Source organism: Mus musculus, chromosome 19 (genome assembly GCF_000001635.26).
Source record: "Mus musculus strain C57BL/6J chromosome 19, GRCm38.p6 C57BL/6J".
Taxonomy (NCBI): Eukaryota; Metazoa; Chordata; class Mammalia; order Rodentia; family Muridae; genus Mus; species Mus musculus.
Window position 1 is genome coordinate 40,712,347 of NC_000085.6, and position 19,686 is coordinate 40,732,032.

Genomic DNA, 19,686 nt, shown 5'->3' on the forward strand with positions numbered 1-19,686 from the left:
AGACATCTCTGAAATGGTTCAAACTTTAGCTGAATGAATATGGTGTACAAGACAATGTATTATAAAATCTAAAATAAGAAACAAGAGCAGGACCATTTCTATTGTGTGTGACTCACCACAGCCTTCTAGACTATGTTTATGTATATGTTGCTAAGTTTATTGGTAGGAAGCACAGTTGGCCTCTAGAATCTTTGGGGGATTGGTTCTAGGACACCCACCTTGAATATCCAAATCTGTGGCTGGCTAGTCAAGCCTTTTATGGTACCCAAAGGGTACCATTTCCATATAACCTATTTCAGGCTCTGAGATATAATTCCTGTATGTTTTAAACCATCTCTAGATTCCCCATGAAGCCCAGTGTAATATAAAGTCTATGCAAATAGTTGCCATGCTGTACTTACTGTTTAGGGAGCAGTGGCAAGAAGAAATTGTACAGGTTTCACATGAATAGATTTTAGGAAATGTATTCACTCTCCATTTGCATATTTTGCTCTGCCATCTGCCATATTTGGTTCTGCCATTCTCCATGAATGGAGAACCCACAGGCCTGCAGAGGATTGTATTCTCTTCTCAAATGACCTTAGAAAAGACAGCCCCCATTCAACTATTTGTACACGGACTCTTTGTTTTATGAAGATGAGCTAGCATTGTTTTATTTCTGCTTGCCATGGTTTGGGTTCAGTCTTGCTGAGGAGGTGGTGGCTCCATGCCTGGAGCACATCTGGCATACCACAGGGAGAGCACTTTATCGTGCTCGCACACTTACTTGGATATTCAGTTCTAAACAGATGGAAGACAGGGACTGGGATTCGCTTGTCTTTGCATATATTTTATGTACTCATTCATTTAATAGGTAGCCATTGAACATTTACTCTGAGGGTCTGGAGATGTACCAGTGAGCAGCACTGGGAAAGTGTATGCATTTCCGCGGGGGGGGGGGGGCGGGGGGAGGGGGGCGGGAGATGATCACAGTGCAAGTGTTAGCTTGCAGCCAGCCTGGCCCAACCTGAGAGCGGATGCTATATAGGCATGCGCTGACTCAGCAAAGCAAACAGGATCTCAACAGAAAGGACTGCGCCCTTCTTGGACACAGGCTTGTCAGTGTAGGAGGCAGACGACCAGCCCAGGACCCTCTAGACATCCTGTTTACCCTCAGTGTGAATGTTCAGAATGAAGGCTCAAGAATCTATCTTCAACAGCTATCCTAAGGCATTCTCTTGCCGCGGAGGTCGGAGAATGACTATCAGTACTAGGTGGTCACTTTTAGATGAGCGGTCCATGCTTCTGAAGACAAAGGCTTTGGTGGAGTGGACAGGCAGTAGTGATGGACAGGCAATAGTGATGGACAGGCAGTAGTGATGGACAGGCAGTAGTGATGGACAAGCAGTAGTGATGGACATGCAGTAGTGATGGACAGGCAGTAGTGATGTCTAATGTTGTCCTTGGAAAAGTGCTTTTGTCTCCATGGGTCTCGGTGGTGCTTTGAGTTTTTACTCTGTCCACCACTCCTTAACTCCCTGCTCATAAGTGGATGCTGGTTGTTGATATGACTTTTAGCATGGACATTCCACATTTTGACATGCAAGCTGACCCTATACCAGACAGCAGGCTTGCTTTCAGAATGCCCCTACTGTGGAAATAGGCAGGGTGCTTTCATTTCAATTACAGAAACAGTGAGCGTAAGCAAGTCAATTCCTTCCTCCAAACCTGAGTTCCCTACAGGTCAAGTGGAGATAGTAATAACACCTACTTGATGGTGGGTTGGGATTAAATGGAGAAGAACAAGCAGTGGCTTGTCAGAGAATGTCACACAGCAGAAGCTGAGTGCAGTGGGCCACTGTCAACATCTCTTTACAGCGGATACACTCCATGGAAGCCCCTTCGCCCGTAGCATGTTTCCTCTCCAATACGAACATGTTTGGAACTGAGTCCCATGTGGGTACGCCGGGAGGTGGGGCCTCATGGGAGTGTTCAGGACATGGGGATGCTACTTTCCCCATGGTTTCTGAGCCAACACTACAGGATTCCTCTCGGCTGCTGAAGGGTGGTGGCCTTTCCCAAATCTGCTTTTCCAAAGCAGACTAAAATGATCCTCTGGAATTAGCATTTTTGATTCTCTTTTTATGGAGAAATTGAAAGAATTTGCTTTGGCTTGCACACATAAACGAGCTTGAAAAGCATCTGTTGTTATTTTTACTTTACTGTAGTTTAACATTTTCCATTTTGAAAAGTGGCCCGTGGAGATGGATAGTGATCCCGGTTCTACAGCAGTGTGGATGTAATTAATAACTACTAGATGGTCCACTTTAAAATGGTTCACACAATACATCTTGCGTCATGCATATTTTACCATAGGATTAAGAACAACAAAATAAGAGTTTATATTCAGGACCTAGTGATTCTAACTAAAGGAAAAATAAAGAAGAATAAATAGTTTCTGGATGTTTATCGTCTCCACTGGCATCTTTGTGGCTGGCGGCGCCTGTTTATAGGGTATTAGAAACACATTGTAAAAGATAAGCTTTGTTTATAAGCCCAGGCTCCCTGAGCCAGACCCACAGGGCTGCTTAAGTTACTGTTAAAACTACGAGCACTTTAAAGGGGTGGGGGTTTAAAGATGCAGTTTTTCTAAAGGGGCCCTGTGAGGTTTCCCCGGTAGTTAGAGTCATTGTCCCTTTTGGACTGCTATAACAGACTGCCACTAAAGCATAATTTGTAAAGATGGGATATTTACTTTCTCCAGTACTTTCTCTTCTGGAGACTGGGAAGCTCAAGGTCCATGAATTTCTTATAAGTGTACTTCAAGTCTAGCAAGGACCTAATTTCTGTTTCCAAACTGACATCCTGGATGCTGCACTGTGGCCGGGGGACACCATTCCTCGTATGGGCAGTACATTAGAGGGTTAGAAAAAGGGCAGGCACCTCCCCAAAGCCCACTTCATTGGGTCATTAATTTACTCATGAAAGTAGCATCCCCATGTCCTGAACACTCCCATGAGGCCCCACCTCCCGGCGTACCCACATGGGACTCAGTTCCAAACATGTTCGTATTGGAGAGGAAAGCATTAAGCCAAAGCGTCTGGTTGTGTTGTTTAGGGTGGGGTGTATAACCCAGCCCCAGGCTCACTGCTTTAGATTATGGGACTGTAGGTGGCATAGAGCATGGTGGTTTGTACAGAAAGATCACTCACTCCTCTGTGGAAAATGCACACTCAAAAAGATTGGAAGGAAGTGAAGATTTGGTGATAAAAGTGTTAGTAAGAACATCTAGATGGAATTTTTATTTATTTTTTTTAATTGGGTATTTATTTCATTTACATTTCCAATGCTATCCCAAAAGTCCCCCACACGCTCCCCCACCCACTCCCCCACGCACCCACTCCCACTTCTTGGCCCTGGCATTCCCCTGCACTGAGGCATATAAAGTTTGCCTGACCAATGGGCCTCTCTTTCCAGTGATGGCCGACTAGGCCATCTTCTGATACATATGCAGCTAGAGACAGGAGCTCCGGGGTACTGGTTAGTTCATATTGTTGTTCCACCTATAGGGTTGCAGACCCCTTTAGCTCCTTGGGTACTTTCTCTAGCTCCTCCATTGGGGGCCCTGTGCTCCATCCAATAGCTGACTGTGAGCATCCACTTCTGTGTTTGCCAGGCCCCGGCATAGTCTCACAAGAGACAGCCATATCTGGGTCCTTTCAGCAAAATCTTGCTAGTGTATGCAATGGTGTCAGCGTTTGGAAGCTGATTATGGGATGGATTCCCGGATATGGCAGTCTCTAGATAGCCCATCCTTTCGTCTCAGCTCCAAACTTAGAATACCCAAGATATAAGATACAATTTGCTAAATGCATGAAACTCAAGAAGAATGAAGACCAAAGTGTGGACACTTTGCCCCTTCCTAGATGGAATTTTAAATGTCTTTCCCCTTCATTTTCTTTCTTTCTTTTTCTTTTTCTTTTCTTCTTTCTGAGACAGGGTTTCTCTGTGTAGCCCTGGCTGCCCTGGAACTCACTCTGTAGACCAGGCTGGCCTTGAACTCAGAAATCCACCTGCCTCTGCCTCCCGAGTGCTGGGATTAAAGGCGTGTACCATCATTGTTCAGCTTCCCTTTCATTTTCTAGGTGATATTGAATAGATTCTAGTACTCTTAAAATAGAAAATACTATTGAAATAATAAATAATAATAATAATACACATATTCCTTCCTTGCCATCGGAATCTTATTTTTTCTTTAATATGAAAGGCATTACTTAGCCGTATATTTAGATTTTTAGAAATGCTTTACCTATGTGCTACAGGAAAACATTGTTTCTTCCCATGGTCAGATTTCCCTAAAGCCATCAGCTAATGGGATGGTGAGTGCAGGAAGGAGGAGGAAGGGACATTCCTCAAACTTCTGGCAATGTACATTTGCTGAGGTCCTGTGGCCCCTTGTGTCCTGGAACATGCTCTGCGGAATGCTGTGGTGGTGGGCAGAGCACAAGCTGGGGGCTGTCGCAATCCTTGGGGACACTGAAACCACAAGAGGCAACCCCCTCAAGTGTGTAGACTAAGCACATGGACTGTCCAGCTTTAGCTGTTCTCAAAATGTCAACTGTTTGTTCTATGAGACAAGTTAGGAGGCAGCACAAAGCAGCCCTCAGCAGGCATGGTTCACAGGTTAGCCCTCCAGCACGGTGCACGGGCTGGAATGTCCCGTACCACCATCTCAAATACTTCCAAACAAATGTGATAATGTTTTCATCTCTCCACTGCCTCGCTGTGTAGGGCCCTAGAGAAGCAGGCCAACAGAAGCAAGGGCAGCCTGTTGGCTCTCCTGGAGAGGAGTCCTCCATGTTAACAAAAATAGAAAGAACGGGCCGTCCTGATTCCAGATAAAGGCTGCTTGCTGCAGTCTCTCTAGCTTCTATCATGAGCCATTGTGGCTGCAACATTTTCTGGTAGAAAGAACTCAGGGGCTCTGCTAGGGGACAGTGGAAAATTTCACTGTGTAACACAAGAGCCTTTACTCACACCCTGGGAGGTTTCCCTGGGGTCTCAAGGCCCTGGACCCCAACCAGCAATCCCTCCCCAACCACTGTGATCACCTAAGGCAGTTCCTGGATTCCCATGATTCAGAGAGGCTGCCCTCTTTGCTTCTTGATTGTACTCAGCATATATATGTATATGTGTATGTATATATATATATGTATATATACATACACACACATATATGCATATATATCATGATATATAATATATATGTGTGTACTCAGCATATATATATATCCATATATATGCATATATATCATGATATATAATATATATGTGTGTACTCTGCATGTATATATATATATATCCTTTTCTTTTTGAGCACATGAAACTAATTACTAAAGAGATCCCCCTCCAATACCTGCACTGTGCATAAGGACACAGAGAACACTGAGGAGTTATTGGAACATCAAGGATCCTCAGGAGGTCTGTACAGGGCTGCCTCCTAGTGAAACGGAATGACTTTAGGTACCTAAGAGGCTCTGCCTTTGGCTATACCTAGTGGCCAGGGAGGTCTCTTAAATTCTCACTCTTGTCTTTTCTACCTGTAAGCTCTTAGGTATTAATAGATGAGACAATGTGAACTTATATAATATAAATACATATTACAAATATAGTCTTTTTTTTTCAAGTGGAAGGCCCCATTTTGAACTGCACAGGCCCAAGGGCACCGCTGCTCTACTTTGCTTTGTCTCGCTTTCTCACTAGAGATGATTAGAGAACGAATGTTCAAGGGCTGGAGAGGTGGCTCTGATACAGCACTTGCTAGGTGAGTGTGAGGACCAGAGTTCTGATTCCCAGAGCACATACCTGCTGGAGGCCACAGCAGCATGTCTGTAAGCCCACCATTCAGAAGGTGGAGATAGGAGACCCCAGTAGCAAACTGACTAGACAGACCCAGACTAACTGTGTTGGCAACCCTGCCTCAGTGAACAAGGTACTTGAGGGAGACTCCTGGTGTCAGCCCCAGGCCTCCACGTGCACTTACTTACATGTGACCACATGCATGTGAACATCCGTACTCACAGGACACCGCTTACACTTATGTAAAATCAAACCACATGTGCTGTCATATTATCCTGATAGAGCCCATGGAAGGCATCACTAATCAAACCACATGTGCTGTCATGTTATCCTGATAGAGCCCGTGGAAGGCATCACTAATCAATATCAGATTTATCCCCAATTTTGTGAATATTAATTGACCAATATAGGCATTTGACAGTCTACTCCATGGGAGAAATAGCTTTAAAAGAAAAAAAGAAAAAGAAAAAAAATAAAGTTTTTATTCCATAAAAGCGAAATCTCATGAATGTTTAAAGCAGCTATATCTGTAATAGTCTCGATTATAAATAGTCCAAATGTCTGTCAACATTAGAATGAATGAAAACACAGTGACATTACACCTAGTGGCTATGCTATACGATGTCCCTTTGCTACAGCTCAAAACAGACAAACGTCATCTTTGGTGACAAATGTCAAAGCAGAGATTGCTTCTTGGGGAAAATGACTAAAGGAGCACCAAGAAGCCTCCTGGGCCCACAAGTGTTCTGTATTTGATTTGTCTAGTGTCGGGTGGGTGTGCACTGTGCAGAAGTACACTGGGGCTTGTCCTCACGTCTGTACACTGTGCCAGAGTCGTCCTTGCATCCTCATGTCTGTACACAGTGCCAGAGTCGTCCTTACAGATGTCTTTAGAAGGGATCTCCACGATGCCTGGCTTTGTGCTCAGCCCTTGTTCCATGTTCCACAGACAAGGTCTTGATTCTGAGGCTAAATCAGACTAGATTTATTAACTACCTTCTGGTATTTCTCATCTATATAAAAAGGATTAAAAATAGCCTCTGCTTCTTGGCATTGTTCTGAGTTCAAATAAAGTAATTCACGTCTAAAACACTTCACACGATCCATCCCCGCTTGGTGCATCATCAACTCACTCACGATACCCAATGTGGTGCCTTTGGTCCCGCCCTTTTTCCCTCTAACCACCTAGTTCATATTTATGCTGCTTTTTCTTCTCATCTTCTGTGCTTCAGGTACACATGTATATATGGACATGCCTGCACATTTGTGCACATGCATGTGGAGATCAGAAGGCAACCTCAGGTGACATTCCTCCACAGGCACCATCCACCTTATTCTTTGAAATGGAGCCCTCCCTGGGGCCTGGGCCCTGCTGATCAGGACAGGCTAGCTGACCAGTGAGCCTCAGCCGCACCCGAGGCCTCGCACTGTCGGGATTGCAGGCACAGCACCACGCCCAGCTTCTCACATGTGTGCCGGGGCTCAGAGGCCTTTGCTGCTTAAGCTGCCCCCCTGTGTTCCCGGATCCCCGATTTCCTCAACTCCTGCAGCCCCCTCCTCCCTTTAAAGAGCTGCAGACACCAAGTGCATCTGTCTTAAAATATGCCAAATACAGCTTTACAGTTTCCTGAATTAAAAAAAGCAAGCCTTTCTCTCTTTAAAATAGAATTCCACAGTCACTGAACCCAAATCAGTTGCATACATTTATCACATCTCTGCAGCCTCTGTGGGCTAGCCCAGTGGTTGCCAGGCTTGTCTGCGCATTAGGATCCTACAGGATCTCATGATGCTGCTGGTGAGCAGACCACTCTAAACCAGCGTCTGAGGTGGGACGGGGTGGGGGTGGGGTGGGGGTGGAGTGGGGGTGGGGCTCAGCCTCTGTAGCTCTCAGCTGATACCAGGGTGTGGACAAGTGTGAGAAGCCATGGTTTTCTGTTTCTTTCATAGTCTCCACTGCTTCAGCCTGTGGGATTGATCCCAGCTTCACACTAGAATAACTGAGCATTTCCTAAATAGCCCCACGGCTCAGGCCCGCCCCGGGTAAGGCCCGGATGTTTCTAAGGTGCAGCCTTATCTAGAGTGATGCACTGATAACCCTTGGCACTGGGGGTGGTCGCTCTAGTTCTCAGCACCAAATGTTCCACTTAGCTTAGAGAGAGAATTTTCTCTTTATGGTTTGAAAATTCCCACCTCTGTCTACTTCCTTTGCAAGCTAAATATGGAGAAGTGTGGTGTCGTGCTAATAAGTGTTTTACATTTGATTTGCCCTCAGTATGGGATTGTGTTGGATGCGGGGTCATCTCACACCAACCTGTACATCTACAAGTGGCCGGCCGAGAAGGAGAATGACACAGGGGTGGTGCAGCAGTTAGAGGAATGCCAAGTGAAAGGTAAGACGGGGGCGGGGCACGGAACGGGAAGAGCGGGCCACAGGAATGTGAGAGGCGTGAGGATCTGCCGTTGGTATTTTATTATCACTGTAAAATGACACTGAGCCAGGCCTAGTAGCACAGGCTGGAAAGCAGGTGGATCATCAATGTTCAGGCCAGCCTGGACCACCTAGTAAGACTCCGCTTTAAACAAGACACAGATGTAGCTCAGCGGTTGTAGCATATGCCTCACATGCATGAGGCCCTGTGGTCAGTCCTTATTACTACTGCCAGTAGTAACAATAATGTTGAGATCAATTCTTGAAAAATAGGCAAATTTAAAAATAGCTGAAGGTGTCACTCAATGGTATTGTACAGGCTTAATATTCATGATGTTCTAGGTTAGGTTCTCAGCAAAACACACACACACACACACACACACACACACACATGAACTGAGCAATAGTAGCCCTCGTCAATAGGGCATGTCTGTGTATACTTGTATCATGCTTACAGCAATGTATCATGAACTCAGCACACATTTTTCACTCTCATGATCTGGTAGGTGAGCAGCAGCAGCTCTGTCCTAAAAACAAGGGCTGCGAGATAAGACAGCTCATGCCACGTGTTTAAAGTTACTTAAGTTGGGGACTGATGGATCTGGCTGACATATCCACATCTCAGCCGTGGTTCTCAGACTTGAAATGGCCTAGCACTACCTGGGGTGGGGGTTGGTGGGAGCTCTTAGCACACAGACATAGGGCCGCCTACAGCCAGAGATCCCAAGTCAACAGGTCTGGGTGGGAGCCTGGGGCTTTACATTTCTACCAAGTTCCCTGGTGCTTCTGGTGGGATGCTCGACCTCTCTTCTTATTTTCTATTTTCGGCTCAGACTGCAACCTGGAGGAAAACCTCAAAAGCTTTTGTTCTCTTCAGAGGCAGAGAAGAGTAGATCACAGACTTTTAGGGTGGGGAGGGGGGCGGGGGGGGGGCGGGGGGGTGTCATTTAAATCTCATTTTCCAGGGAAGGAAGCTGAAGCCTGGAGGACCCTGTAAGTTTCGAGAGTCCAGATGGTGGTCCAGGCCCCTAGCCACACTACAGGCTCCCACAGAAGCACTGCTGATAATCTCCCCCATACCCCGTCCCAGCCAAAGTCACTTTTAACATCACACCTGGAGGATGGCTGATAGCTCAGCTACCCTGACTTGCTCTCCGCCACGCGCCCCTGTGAGCTTTGTCTCTGCTGGCCTTTTGAGCCAAGAACACACTGGCTTTTTTTTTCAAACAGGTCGTCTAGATCTCAGGAGAGACGTGACTTTTAATCTGATGGCGAATAGCTTCCACTGACCTTTGTAATTTGCCAAGGAACTGGGCAGGGTTAGAAAGAGAAAGCCACTCTCCCTGGACCCTGGTGTGCCAGTACTGAGGCCTTGCTACGACCGAGGCGGTGCTCATGAAGGTTCTTTCTTCTGAGGATCATCTCATGAATGCATGTGTTTGAACCCACACATACAGAGTTAGCAGAACGCTGAGGTCAGATTTCCTGAATCAGAAGCAAGCCACTAACAGAGCTTGGGGCTTCTCATTATGTTACACAAACAGGCGTTTAAAAAGCCCGTTTGAATAATCACCTTGAAAGCAAACTCTTGGTAGGAAGCAGTCGAATTCACCTCAGGGTAGGAGTCTTGGCTCCAGTCCTCTCCATAACAACCGTTAGTTTGCTCTAAAATTGAAATAACAGTCTTAGTAGGGAGGCAGGGGTACCAGAGCAGAAAAGACTCAGGGTCTGCAGACTCTGTTTCTGTTTATTCTAACAAAGGAAGAAACCCCATAAATGTTAGGGCATACTCTATGACATAACTAGTTAATGACACACTCTGTCTTTTCAGGAAAAGCCAGCGTGTTGGGTACTTTCCACTAAATGCCATCTTTACCTAGGCCCTCTAGGAACTAATGTTGTTAATTACAGCTCTGTGGAAAGGATCATTCAAAAGAGGCCAACAGAGAACCCACTGTAAGAGCTGCATTAGTGCCAGAGGATGTGAAATGGCACCACCTTGTGGCCAAATCAATGAACACCAGGTTTTACCAGCAAAATTTTAAAATTACAAGATTTAAAAAATACAATACTACATATACATGTGTTAGCTACTTTTTTTCCAAGACTTTAATGAAATACTTGAGAGAGAAACTTAAGGGAAATAGGGCTTATATTGGCCCTTGCTTCTAAGGGAGACATGTCCATCATGGTGGGGAAACCATGGCAACAGGAGCTTTGCAGTCCACATCCTAACTCCCCAGGTAAACCTCTCTGCAAACAGCCTCACAGACACACCCAAAAGGGTGCCACGCCCATCCACTAGGTGCTTCTGACTGCAGCCGCTCTCCCCGCTAAGAAATATAACCCAATGTACGCCATGCCAAGAAGCGTTTCCTCCCATTTTCCTAGCAAACACTTTTAAAAAATATGGTCAAGGTAGACGCTCCACACTTTTTCTTTTAAAGGTTTTCACCGACTGTATCTTCCCTCAGGTCCTGGAATCTCAAAATATGCTCAGAAAACAGATGAAATCGGTGCGTACCTGGCCGAATGCATGGAACTGTCCACCGAACTGATACCAACATCCAAGCATCACCAGACTCCTGTCTACCTGGGAGCCACAGCAGGCATGCGCTTGCTTAGGTAGAGTGATATGCTGGGACCAGCATGCTAGGAGCTGGAGGCGGTGCTGAGATGCCTGACATTATGGGACTTGTAGCTACCTCACACGCCAAGTCCTGTTCTGGGAAATAAGTTTTATTAAGTTTTTATAATGCAAGTTTCAAGTATCTAAAAGAGCCTGCCTGTCTCCCTTGGGGAAATCAAAGGGGGCAGAGTATTAGAGAGAAAGATTTTGGGAGTTCACACACTCCAAAATTTGGGGCTGAAGATAGAATCAACTAATATATGGGAAGAAGAAGGTGAAAGAAGACCCACCAATGTCCCAAGACAACCTCAGCTAACAAAGCTCGGCTGATCCCCCACCCCCATCCCCATTAATATCTGTGTGCATTGTGTACATTGGATCTAGGGTGATCTGTTGATTAGCAGAGGAGTGTGCACAGCTGCCGAGGGAGCGCGTGGGATTGCTCAGGATGGAAGGTGGGCGGGATGGCCTGCCACATCATGGCTGCATGAGCAGAGGAGGGGCGGGAGTCGGGGGAAGGGTGGCACTGGCAGAAGTACAGCGTCATTCAGTTAGACATCATTTAACACTGTTATGTGCCACGGATGGTCTTAGGTGCTGGGGCTAAAGTATCAAACAGAACAGAGCTCCCAGCATTGCGGAGTTTGTGTTCTAGTGGATGTGCAAAGGTGGGGAAATGAGAAGCCAGGGCAGAGTCAGGATTGTGAAATAGAAAGGAGATGGGGGTGCAGGGTGCGGCGGGGGGCGGGGGGAGTAAAATAATAGAAGCTCGTGTCTCAGCGAGGTGCTAACTACTTAAGAAACACACTGCTTAGTCATGAGGGTCACCATGAAGTGAAGATATAAATTAACCAGAGAGAGAAGCTGCAGTTTAGAAATGTTAAGAAGCCGCGAGGCTGGGAAGTGGCAGAGCTAGGGCCACAGATGGCAGGGTCTAGACCAGGAAATGCCTCGTGGATCCTGTCAGGAAGGTTGGAGAAATGAGAAGTCGTGTAAGGATGCAACGCGGTTATCGATTCTGGAGGGTGGACTGGAACAGGAAGGCTAGGGAACTGTTTGTATGAGAGACCCCAGCTGCCACTTCATTTCACTCAGAGCCTCTCCAGGTTTCAGACTGGGTCTTAGAATAGTCACATCCCATCTTAATATAATAACCCTGAGACTCCCTTCATGTCTTGACGTTTCAAAGAGACCCAAGACCTGAGTGATCATATGAGAAAGATTTTTTTCCCAGGCTGACTTCAGAGGAACATGTGGTACTCATTTCTACAGTGCTAAATGACCTTCCTCAGAGTCTAAGGTGGAAAGAAGCAGGGGCCACAGTGATGGCTAAAATCTCACACCCCAGCTCTCAGTATGGCCAGATACCGCCAAGCTACCTCCACCAGGGAACAAAAGCCAAACTGGTACTTTAAAAAGATACTTCTACTTAATAAATGGAGGACTTGCACTTGGAAAGACGGAACCTATACAGAAGGTCCTCTTGTCTTCCAGTCTGGTGTGTCAGGTCAGGTTCTCTGACTGAAATGGGTAGATGTAACTATGAAGACAGGGCAAACAAACAAACAAACAAAAAGAGCACAAAAGCCAAAGCAAAAAAAAAAAACAAAAAAAAAACAAAAAACCAAACCCAACAGGCAAACAAAAACCTCAAAAGATAACATCACCTCTTCTTTTGTGTAGAATGGAAAGCGAACAATCGGCAGACGAGGTCCTGGCTGCAGTGTCAACAAGCCTTAAGAGCTACCCCTTTGACTTCCAGGGTGCCAAGATCATCACTGGACAAGAGGAAGGTGCCTATGGGTGGATTACTATTAACTATCTGCTGGGCAGATTCACTCAGGTAAAGACCTCACACTTCGGAGGTGGTTCCAAGAGGGTCACTGCCATTATTATCTTGGGCAATATTTGGGTCTTTAGCAAAGTGAATGATGGATAGATAAATGAATGGATGGATGAAGATACGTCTACATTTGTAGCCATCGCTAGAGGAATATTTACCTTAGTCTTATTACTGGAGAATATCAAAGCCATGTCTTCATCTCAGGGAGACAGGGGAAAAGAAAATCTACTTTAAAGAATTTATTTTAACAAATTATGTGTATGTGTGTGCATCTGTGTGAGTGTGCCTGTGTACAAGAGTGTCTCCAGAGGTCAGAAGAGGCCGTCAGACCTCCTGGAACTGGAGTTATATGCAGCTGTGAGCCTCCCAATGTTAGGAATCAAATTCCAGTCCCCTGCACGGGCAGTATATACTCTTAACCACCGAGTTCTCTCCAGCTCCCAGATACATTTCACTTAGTCTCATTTTAATCTGATTAAAATTAAGACTAACTGGGCAGAGACATTAGTGAGGCTGAGGCAGGAGAGTTGCAAGTTGGAGTCCAGCCTGAACAACATAGTATGACTAGGTTTAAAGCAAAGCAAAATGAAATTGTATTTGCTAAGTGAGGAGTGCTTAGCAGTCTCCCCGTGGTGTGACTCTTTCCTCAGAACAGCCTCGGGTGGCACATTATTGCCCATGATGATGCTTAAAAATAGAATCTTTTCTGGCCCAGGTCTCTTAGCTGGTGGCTGAGTGGGGATTTGTTCTTGTTTGAGAACCATAATGTTCTTGGCCTCTGCTCTGCTATTCTCAGAGCTGTGTCTTCAAAGCCCTCTTGCTGGTTGTTGATACTGATTTGGGAACCCACAGTAGACTTTGAGCAACTCTCTGTCCCTGGATCTCCATCTTGGCAAGTAGGATGTCCAGAGACTTCTAGCACTGTCTTTTCTTTCAGGAACAGAGTTGGCTAAGCCTCATCTCAGACAGTCAGAAACAGGAAACCTTTGGCGCTTTGGATCTCGGCGGAGCCTCCACACAGATCACCTTCGTGCCCCAAAACAGCACTATAGAGTCCCCAGAAAACTCTCTGCAATTCCGTCTCTATGGCGAGGACTATACTGTGTACACACACAGCTTCCTGTGCTATGGGAAGGATCAGGCTCTCTGGCAGAAACTGGCCAAGGACATTCAGGCAAGTGCAACTGAATTCAGTTGTGCTCTCCTCACATCTGGTCCTCAGCCCCCACATCCTGTTATTTCCCTTGTAATTCAGTAACTGCTCCAAAGCTGGCCATTGCACTCCCCAAGCCTTCTCAGGCGGGACACCAAGCTCCATCTGGTGGGCCCTGTGAGCCAGTCGGTCCACCCAGACATCCACTCCCATGTTTGTTTACTGTACTATCTCCAAGGACACCACTCAGATCTTTTCTTGGGAATTAATTTCTGGACCCAGTGGTGATGATAATACAAGTTACATGCTAGATTATTGTTTGCGGGGGGGAGGGGGGGGGAAGCCGTGACCATTTATGTTTGTCTACACCATTTTTGTAATCAGAGAGGAAAAAAGAACCACTGCGGGGAAAACACAGAATTTGTCAATCAATAATACTTTATTGCCCCCAGATGCTTTCTGCATCTTGAATGCATGAATACATGCTTGATGTAATGAGATTACCAGACACTCCCTGGCAAATGAACACAGAGGGAAGCTGTCACATCCAGCTGTCCCATCTCTGGGGAAAGATAGTCAGTTCTCCTCTCTCTTCCAGGAACTCTCTTGTTCTTAAAACCATCATCATCAAGACTGCCATCTAGAAGCAAGTGTAGCTGAGAGGTGCCCTGGGCTCCAAAGTCCACACGTCTCTTATCTACAGCAGCTTCTCCTTTCTTTCCTTGGGGCTTAAGACCTCTCTATTTTTTTCATTACTGGAATAAAAGACCTAAGGCGTCTTCCCACGCCTGGAGCTCCCAGTCTGGTTGAGGAGGAAGAAAGGGGACAGCCTGCAGACACAAGTACACCTAGGCTGTAGTCTTACAGAGGTTCTTGCTTGTAAGACCTACTGTGTGCTTAGCACTGTGAGACCAGAGATATTCCCAACTCATGGCATTTCTGGGTTCAGGATTTAAAAGCATATCCCCAAGGACAGTGAAGGCAGGACAGGGACATGGTGACACCTCACTGAGTATGACCAATTAGCATTCAAGTGCTTCTTCCATTCAGGTTTCAAGTGGTGGCGTCCTTAAGGACCCATGCTTTAACCCAGGATACGAGAAGGTTGTGAATGTAAGTGAGCTCTATGGCACTCCCTGCACCAAAAGATTCGAAAAGAAGCTACCATTTGATCAGTTTCGAATCCAGGGCACTGGAGACTACGAACAGTGCCACCAGAGCATCCTTGAGCTCTTCAACAACAGCCACTGCCCTTACTCCCAGTGTGCCTTCAATGGCGTCTTCCTGCCACCTCTCCATGGGAGTTTTGGGGTAAGTTTGTGAAATGGTGAGATACATTGGTTAGAGTGTTTGGTGTTACAAGTTGCACAAGACATGCATATAAAGTATTTAAATAATGTAAGCCTACATACAGTAGTGTCTGGATACAACGAGGTGTTTGTTACTTGGCCATCATTAGATGTCAGTGTTTAAGATTGCCTTCTCCGTTATCTTCTTGACGTTTGCATGGTGCAAACAGCGTGGCTGCTGCTCCAAGCATTGTGTCATCCCCAGCCAAGGCAAGGTAGGAAAGAGAATAGTGGTGAGAGGTGTCTCTTCATGCATCTCTCTCATGCACCAGAGCCAGCAGGTACCTTTTCAGAGTCTGTCAGCCAGACCACGGTGAAATGCACACCCCAGAGCCGTCTGATAAAAGGAATTAATACCATGTTTGCCTTAGGTTCATTATAGTTTGGTTCGTCTACCTGGATAAGCCGAGGGTTCCATAAACAAGGAAGAAGAAGGCTAGCCGCAGGCTATGCAGCCATCAGAGTCTGCTGAGAGCAATACCCTAAATATCAGACATAGCAGCAGGCATGGGATGAGTCCACCGAGGGATGTCTTCTCTAAGAAACATCTGGGAAGCAGAAGGTTGGGAACCACTAAGGGAGAACTTAAATAAGCATCCGTTTCATTGCAGTTTGTGGGCTGCATGATCACTGGATCCTGACTCCTAATTCCTTCTTTTCCTAATCTGTCCAGAATAAAGTAAGGTATTGGTGCTTAAGAGGAAAGACACCCCTTGATCTGTTAATTATTCAAACTGCCTGTTTGTTTGCTGAGACCAAACACTATCGTAATCACAGTTAAGAAGTGTGTTGCAAGAGTTTCCTACTATCCGGGCAAGTGCAGACTACAAGGCCCTGGTTACAGACACATTCATTGGATGTCCACAATGCTGATCAAAGAATCGGGGCCTGCGTCTACCTTTCTCCCTCTTCAGGAAAAAGAACAGATGAAAGGAGATTTAGTTCCACCCCAGAAGCCCAGAATGAGAGGTGTTTGTTTGTTTGTTTGTTTGTTTGTTTGCATGGTCTGTATGCCCAACCTAATGTCACATAAAAAGCCCCAGGGAGAGGGAGCATTGGGTGTGTTGTAATCCGACCTGTGCTGTGAGCTGTAGGTGTTCTCAGTACTCTCTAAGAACAGTGGGGAGAGCCATGGACCCAGGTATGCCTTGTGGCGAGAGATAGCTTTCCATCCTTCTTTGGAGGTTCCTGAGAGGACTGTGGCAGCATCAGTGACTTCAGGGTAGTTGGCCAGCTGTTGGCATCAATCCCTAGCCAGAACCTGGCTTCAATGCCGTGTGACTGAACTGGTTCCTGCTACGGGGCTTTCAGGGACCAGGGTCCTTCCCTGATTTGAGTGCAACTTTTTGAAGAGGAAGGAAGTGGGGCACAGAGGGAGGCGTGTGAATAAGGCTGCTGCAGACAGCTAAGGGCTTTTTCTCTCGTGAGCCAGGAAGGATAAACCTAAGCAAACCTATCATTCCCAGAGCCGGCTAACCCGGAGCTGTGAGGCACAGAGCTTGCGCAGAGGGAAGCCTTGCTATGACTGCAGTCAGCCCCGATGCTCTACAGTCACTTTGTAAATGCAGTAGTAAAAATCAGCCCGTGTCCTCCAGTCTGGCTCCGTTGTGGCCTTGGCATCTAGATTGAATCCAGTGTCAAAGCAAACTAGAAACACCAACAGGAAGGAGAGAACATCTGTTGAGAATTATTTATGAGGTAATTTAGAAATCATTTCTGAAGAACACATTGTACAACTTACATAAACAAGAAAGAGCAGAGATGGAGAAGTATAATTAAAGCTCGTGCTTTACTTAAGTGTGTGCCCTGCTGGCCAACAAAAAACATGATTAAAAACTCACATGCAACTATTTTAAATTTACTTGAACTTTATTAATAGGTGTTTCTTAATGTTGAACCAGGAATTTGTTAAGTTGTCCAGGCTGGCCTTGAACTTGCAGCCTCCTGCCTCCAAACTCCCACGTAGTTAGTTGGGATGATAGATGTCCCTTTCTTCCTCCTCCTCTTCCTCTTCATGTTGTCTTCTTTTTTCCTTCTCCTTTGAAAGAAATCAGGTTTGGAAATATTTATTACAAAGTAAACATGAAGTTCTCAAAGAATCTCAACATGACCGAACGTGAAACAACCTAAAATCTTTAAAGGCACAGTGAGAAAATCTAGGCTTACAAAACCACATTTGTTATTAGCAAACAGAAGCATCCTTAGGAAAAGTGCCCAAAGCCCTGAGCTGCCCAGCTAGTGCCTGTCTCATTATTGATCTCCTTTTGCTTTTTTTTTCCCCTGCTGAGGCTCCATGCTCACCTTCTGTGGTTGGACTACTGACTGGTATAGAGTGGCTGACAGTTTCTCGGCTGTCACCCGTGCGCAGCTGCAGGATTCTCCGATGCTCAGCTGTTGGAGCAGCTCCTCTTGTCTCTTTGTCACCATGTGGGTCTGAGTTTTCAGGGCACCTGTGTTAGTGGTTGAAGTGAGGTGACACTAACCTGGACACTAACCGGGAGGGAGCTTGCTGGCTTCAGGACTCATTTGGATTTTTCTTCTCATTTTTATGGCTGCCCATTCTGCCTGCTTCTGGCAGGAAGGCTCCTGCAGAGTCCTGATCTGTTACCACCTACCGCCATACAGGATCTGATGAACTGGGCGTCTCTGCTGCCCTACACCCAGACAGACTGTCAACACGCACACTCATTCTGCACAGGAGGGTTGGACTCTTTCGGTAAAGCAGAAACGTGCATGTGTTTCTGCAGGGCTAGCTGTCACTGTGGGGCCTGTCCTCCGGGAGCACTTCCTGTTGGATGTCTCCCTTGCTCGTTTCTTCAGTTCTGGGATCAGTGTGGAGGAGCCCTGTTATGTGGTTGCTAATGGCTGCATGTTCACTCTGTGCAGCAGAGCCTGTCGCAGCTGCTGCCTGTGTGCCCTCTTCTTCTCTGGAAACATAGAGCTCCACTGTCTGTCTATCTGTCTGTCTGTATGTCTGTCTGAACACTGACAAGTTGCTCAGTGGGATTGTTATCTTTGGTGGCATCCAGTGTACAAACTCATCCTCCTTGGTGTCACTCATCTCTGCTTATGAAGTCACATCCATTTCTTACTTGGCACCATTCACTGTCACCAAGTCTTCCATAATGACCATTTCTGCCCACCAGCTGCCACCATCTCAGATGTGAAGAAATGTGGACCAGAACACCCTGCATGCTGGTTCGGAGGGCAACCAATGGTGCTGTTGGGTCTTTGCCTCATAGCTAATGGTGGCAGGAATGACAGACAGTCAGGTGTCTCTAAAGTCTATTCTCTGCTCTTGCTACTGCCTAGACTTCGAGTCCCCTCAAAATCTTAGCTGCTAGTAATCTATTGCTGTTGACTAGAAGCCTTGTCAATGACCTCGACAGTTAAATAGAACGTATTTTATATGTTGAGCATATTGCATGCAGTGGAAGTATGCAGAAACCGTACGGGATAGCTTTTTTTTTTTTTTTTTACTGTAGAACAAACTGCACTAGAGACACGAATTCTTCATAGGAAGAACAGAGGTGTAAGGTGGCGTGTCAGCCAGAGGTTTGCCACACCCAAGCCTCGCCCTAAAGTGACACAAAGGGGTCATACAGGTGTTACCGTTGTACAGTGTGGACCATGGTGATCCATTTACCCGGCCTTGATACTGCACCATTTCAGTTTCCCTGGACTGTTAGTGGTGCACTATTAGCACATCCATGTTAGTTGCATGGTGGTAAACGTATCATGGTGTTAATCGTACACGATCAGACAGCAGTGTTGGTTATATGGTGTTAATTGTGTGATAGTGTTAATTATACACTATTACACATCAGTGTGGGTGTGCATAAATTTTGATCTTTTCTCTTAGGTTTACATCTGTTCTTGTGATAGCAAATGATGAAATGTCTCCAAAATCCAAAATGTCCCACAGTCTAAAACTCTCTGAGATCTGAGGTTCGATTTCGGAGCACTGTCATGTTGAACAGTCTCCGAAAGTCATAGGGTGGAAGTCCTTGGAAGGGGTTCTAAGACCCTGTTCCCTTTCCCTTTCTTTATTCCTATGGTCATACCCCCACCCCCACCTCCACCCCCACCCCCACCCCCACCTCCACTCCATCCCCACCCAGGCTATCACAGGAGCCAGCATCCCAGCAGAATCAAATGCTATTTGTACTTTGTGATTGGCTTCTTTCATTAACATAGCATCTTCAACAGTCCAGTCTTGTTTAACCCCTCAGGAGACCACAAAATTCTGGAGAATTTGAGAAAAGCTAAGGATCTTCCAATCAGAAAACTGGACATCAAGAAGTAAACTGAAAGATCCCCAAAATAATTTATTCGACAATCCCTTCTGGTGGATCTGTGATTGATCCTGTTTATAAACATTTTTCCCACAGCAAAATGTACATGGAAAATAGAGACTAAAATCCAAATAGGAGGCTGACTAAGCAG

The 19,686-nt window shown here is 46.0% G+C and overlaps 1 protein-coding gene and 1 long non-coding RNA gene across 7 annotated transcripts in view; one reads left to right on the top strand and one right to left on the bottom strand.

The window, feature by feature from the left end:
• Positions 1-19,686, top strand: part of Entpd1 (ectonucleoside triphosphate diphosphohydrolase 1) — a 129,237-nt gene that overhangs the window by 99,981 nt on the left and 9,570 nt on the right. For all 6 annotated transcript variants that reach the window (NM_001304721.1, XM_006526619.4, NM_009848.4 and 3 more), the window contains 5 exons: positions 8,111-8,228; positions 10,741-10,891; positions 12,579-12,738; positions 13,676-13,912; positions 14,942-15,202. In NM_001304721.1, coding sequence (NP_001291650.1) covers positions 8,111-8,228; positions 10,741-10,891; positions 12,579-12,738; positions 13,676-13,912; positions 14,942-15,202 — 927 coding nt within the window. The remainder of the gene's footprint in view (positions 1-8,110; positions 8,229-10,740; positions 10,892-12,578; positions 12,739-13,675; positions 13,913-14,941; positions 15,203-19,686) is intronic.
• Gm41846 lies at positions 17,091-19,305 on the bottom strand. The gene is made up of 2 exons (XR_877854.2): positions 17,542-19,305; positions 17,091-17,278 (listed from the first exon to the last, which is right to left on the bottom strand). It is a non-coding gene; the product is annotated as a predicted gene, 41846 (long non-coding RNA).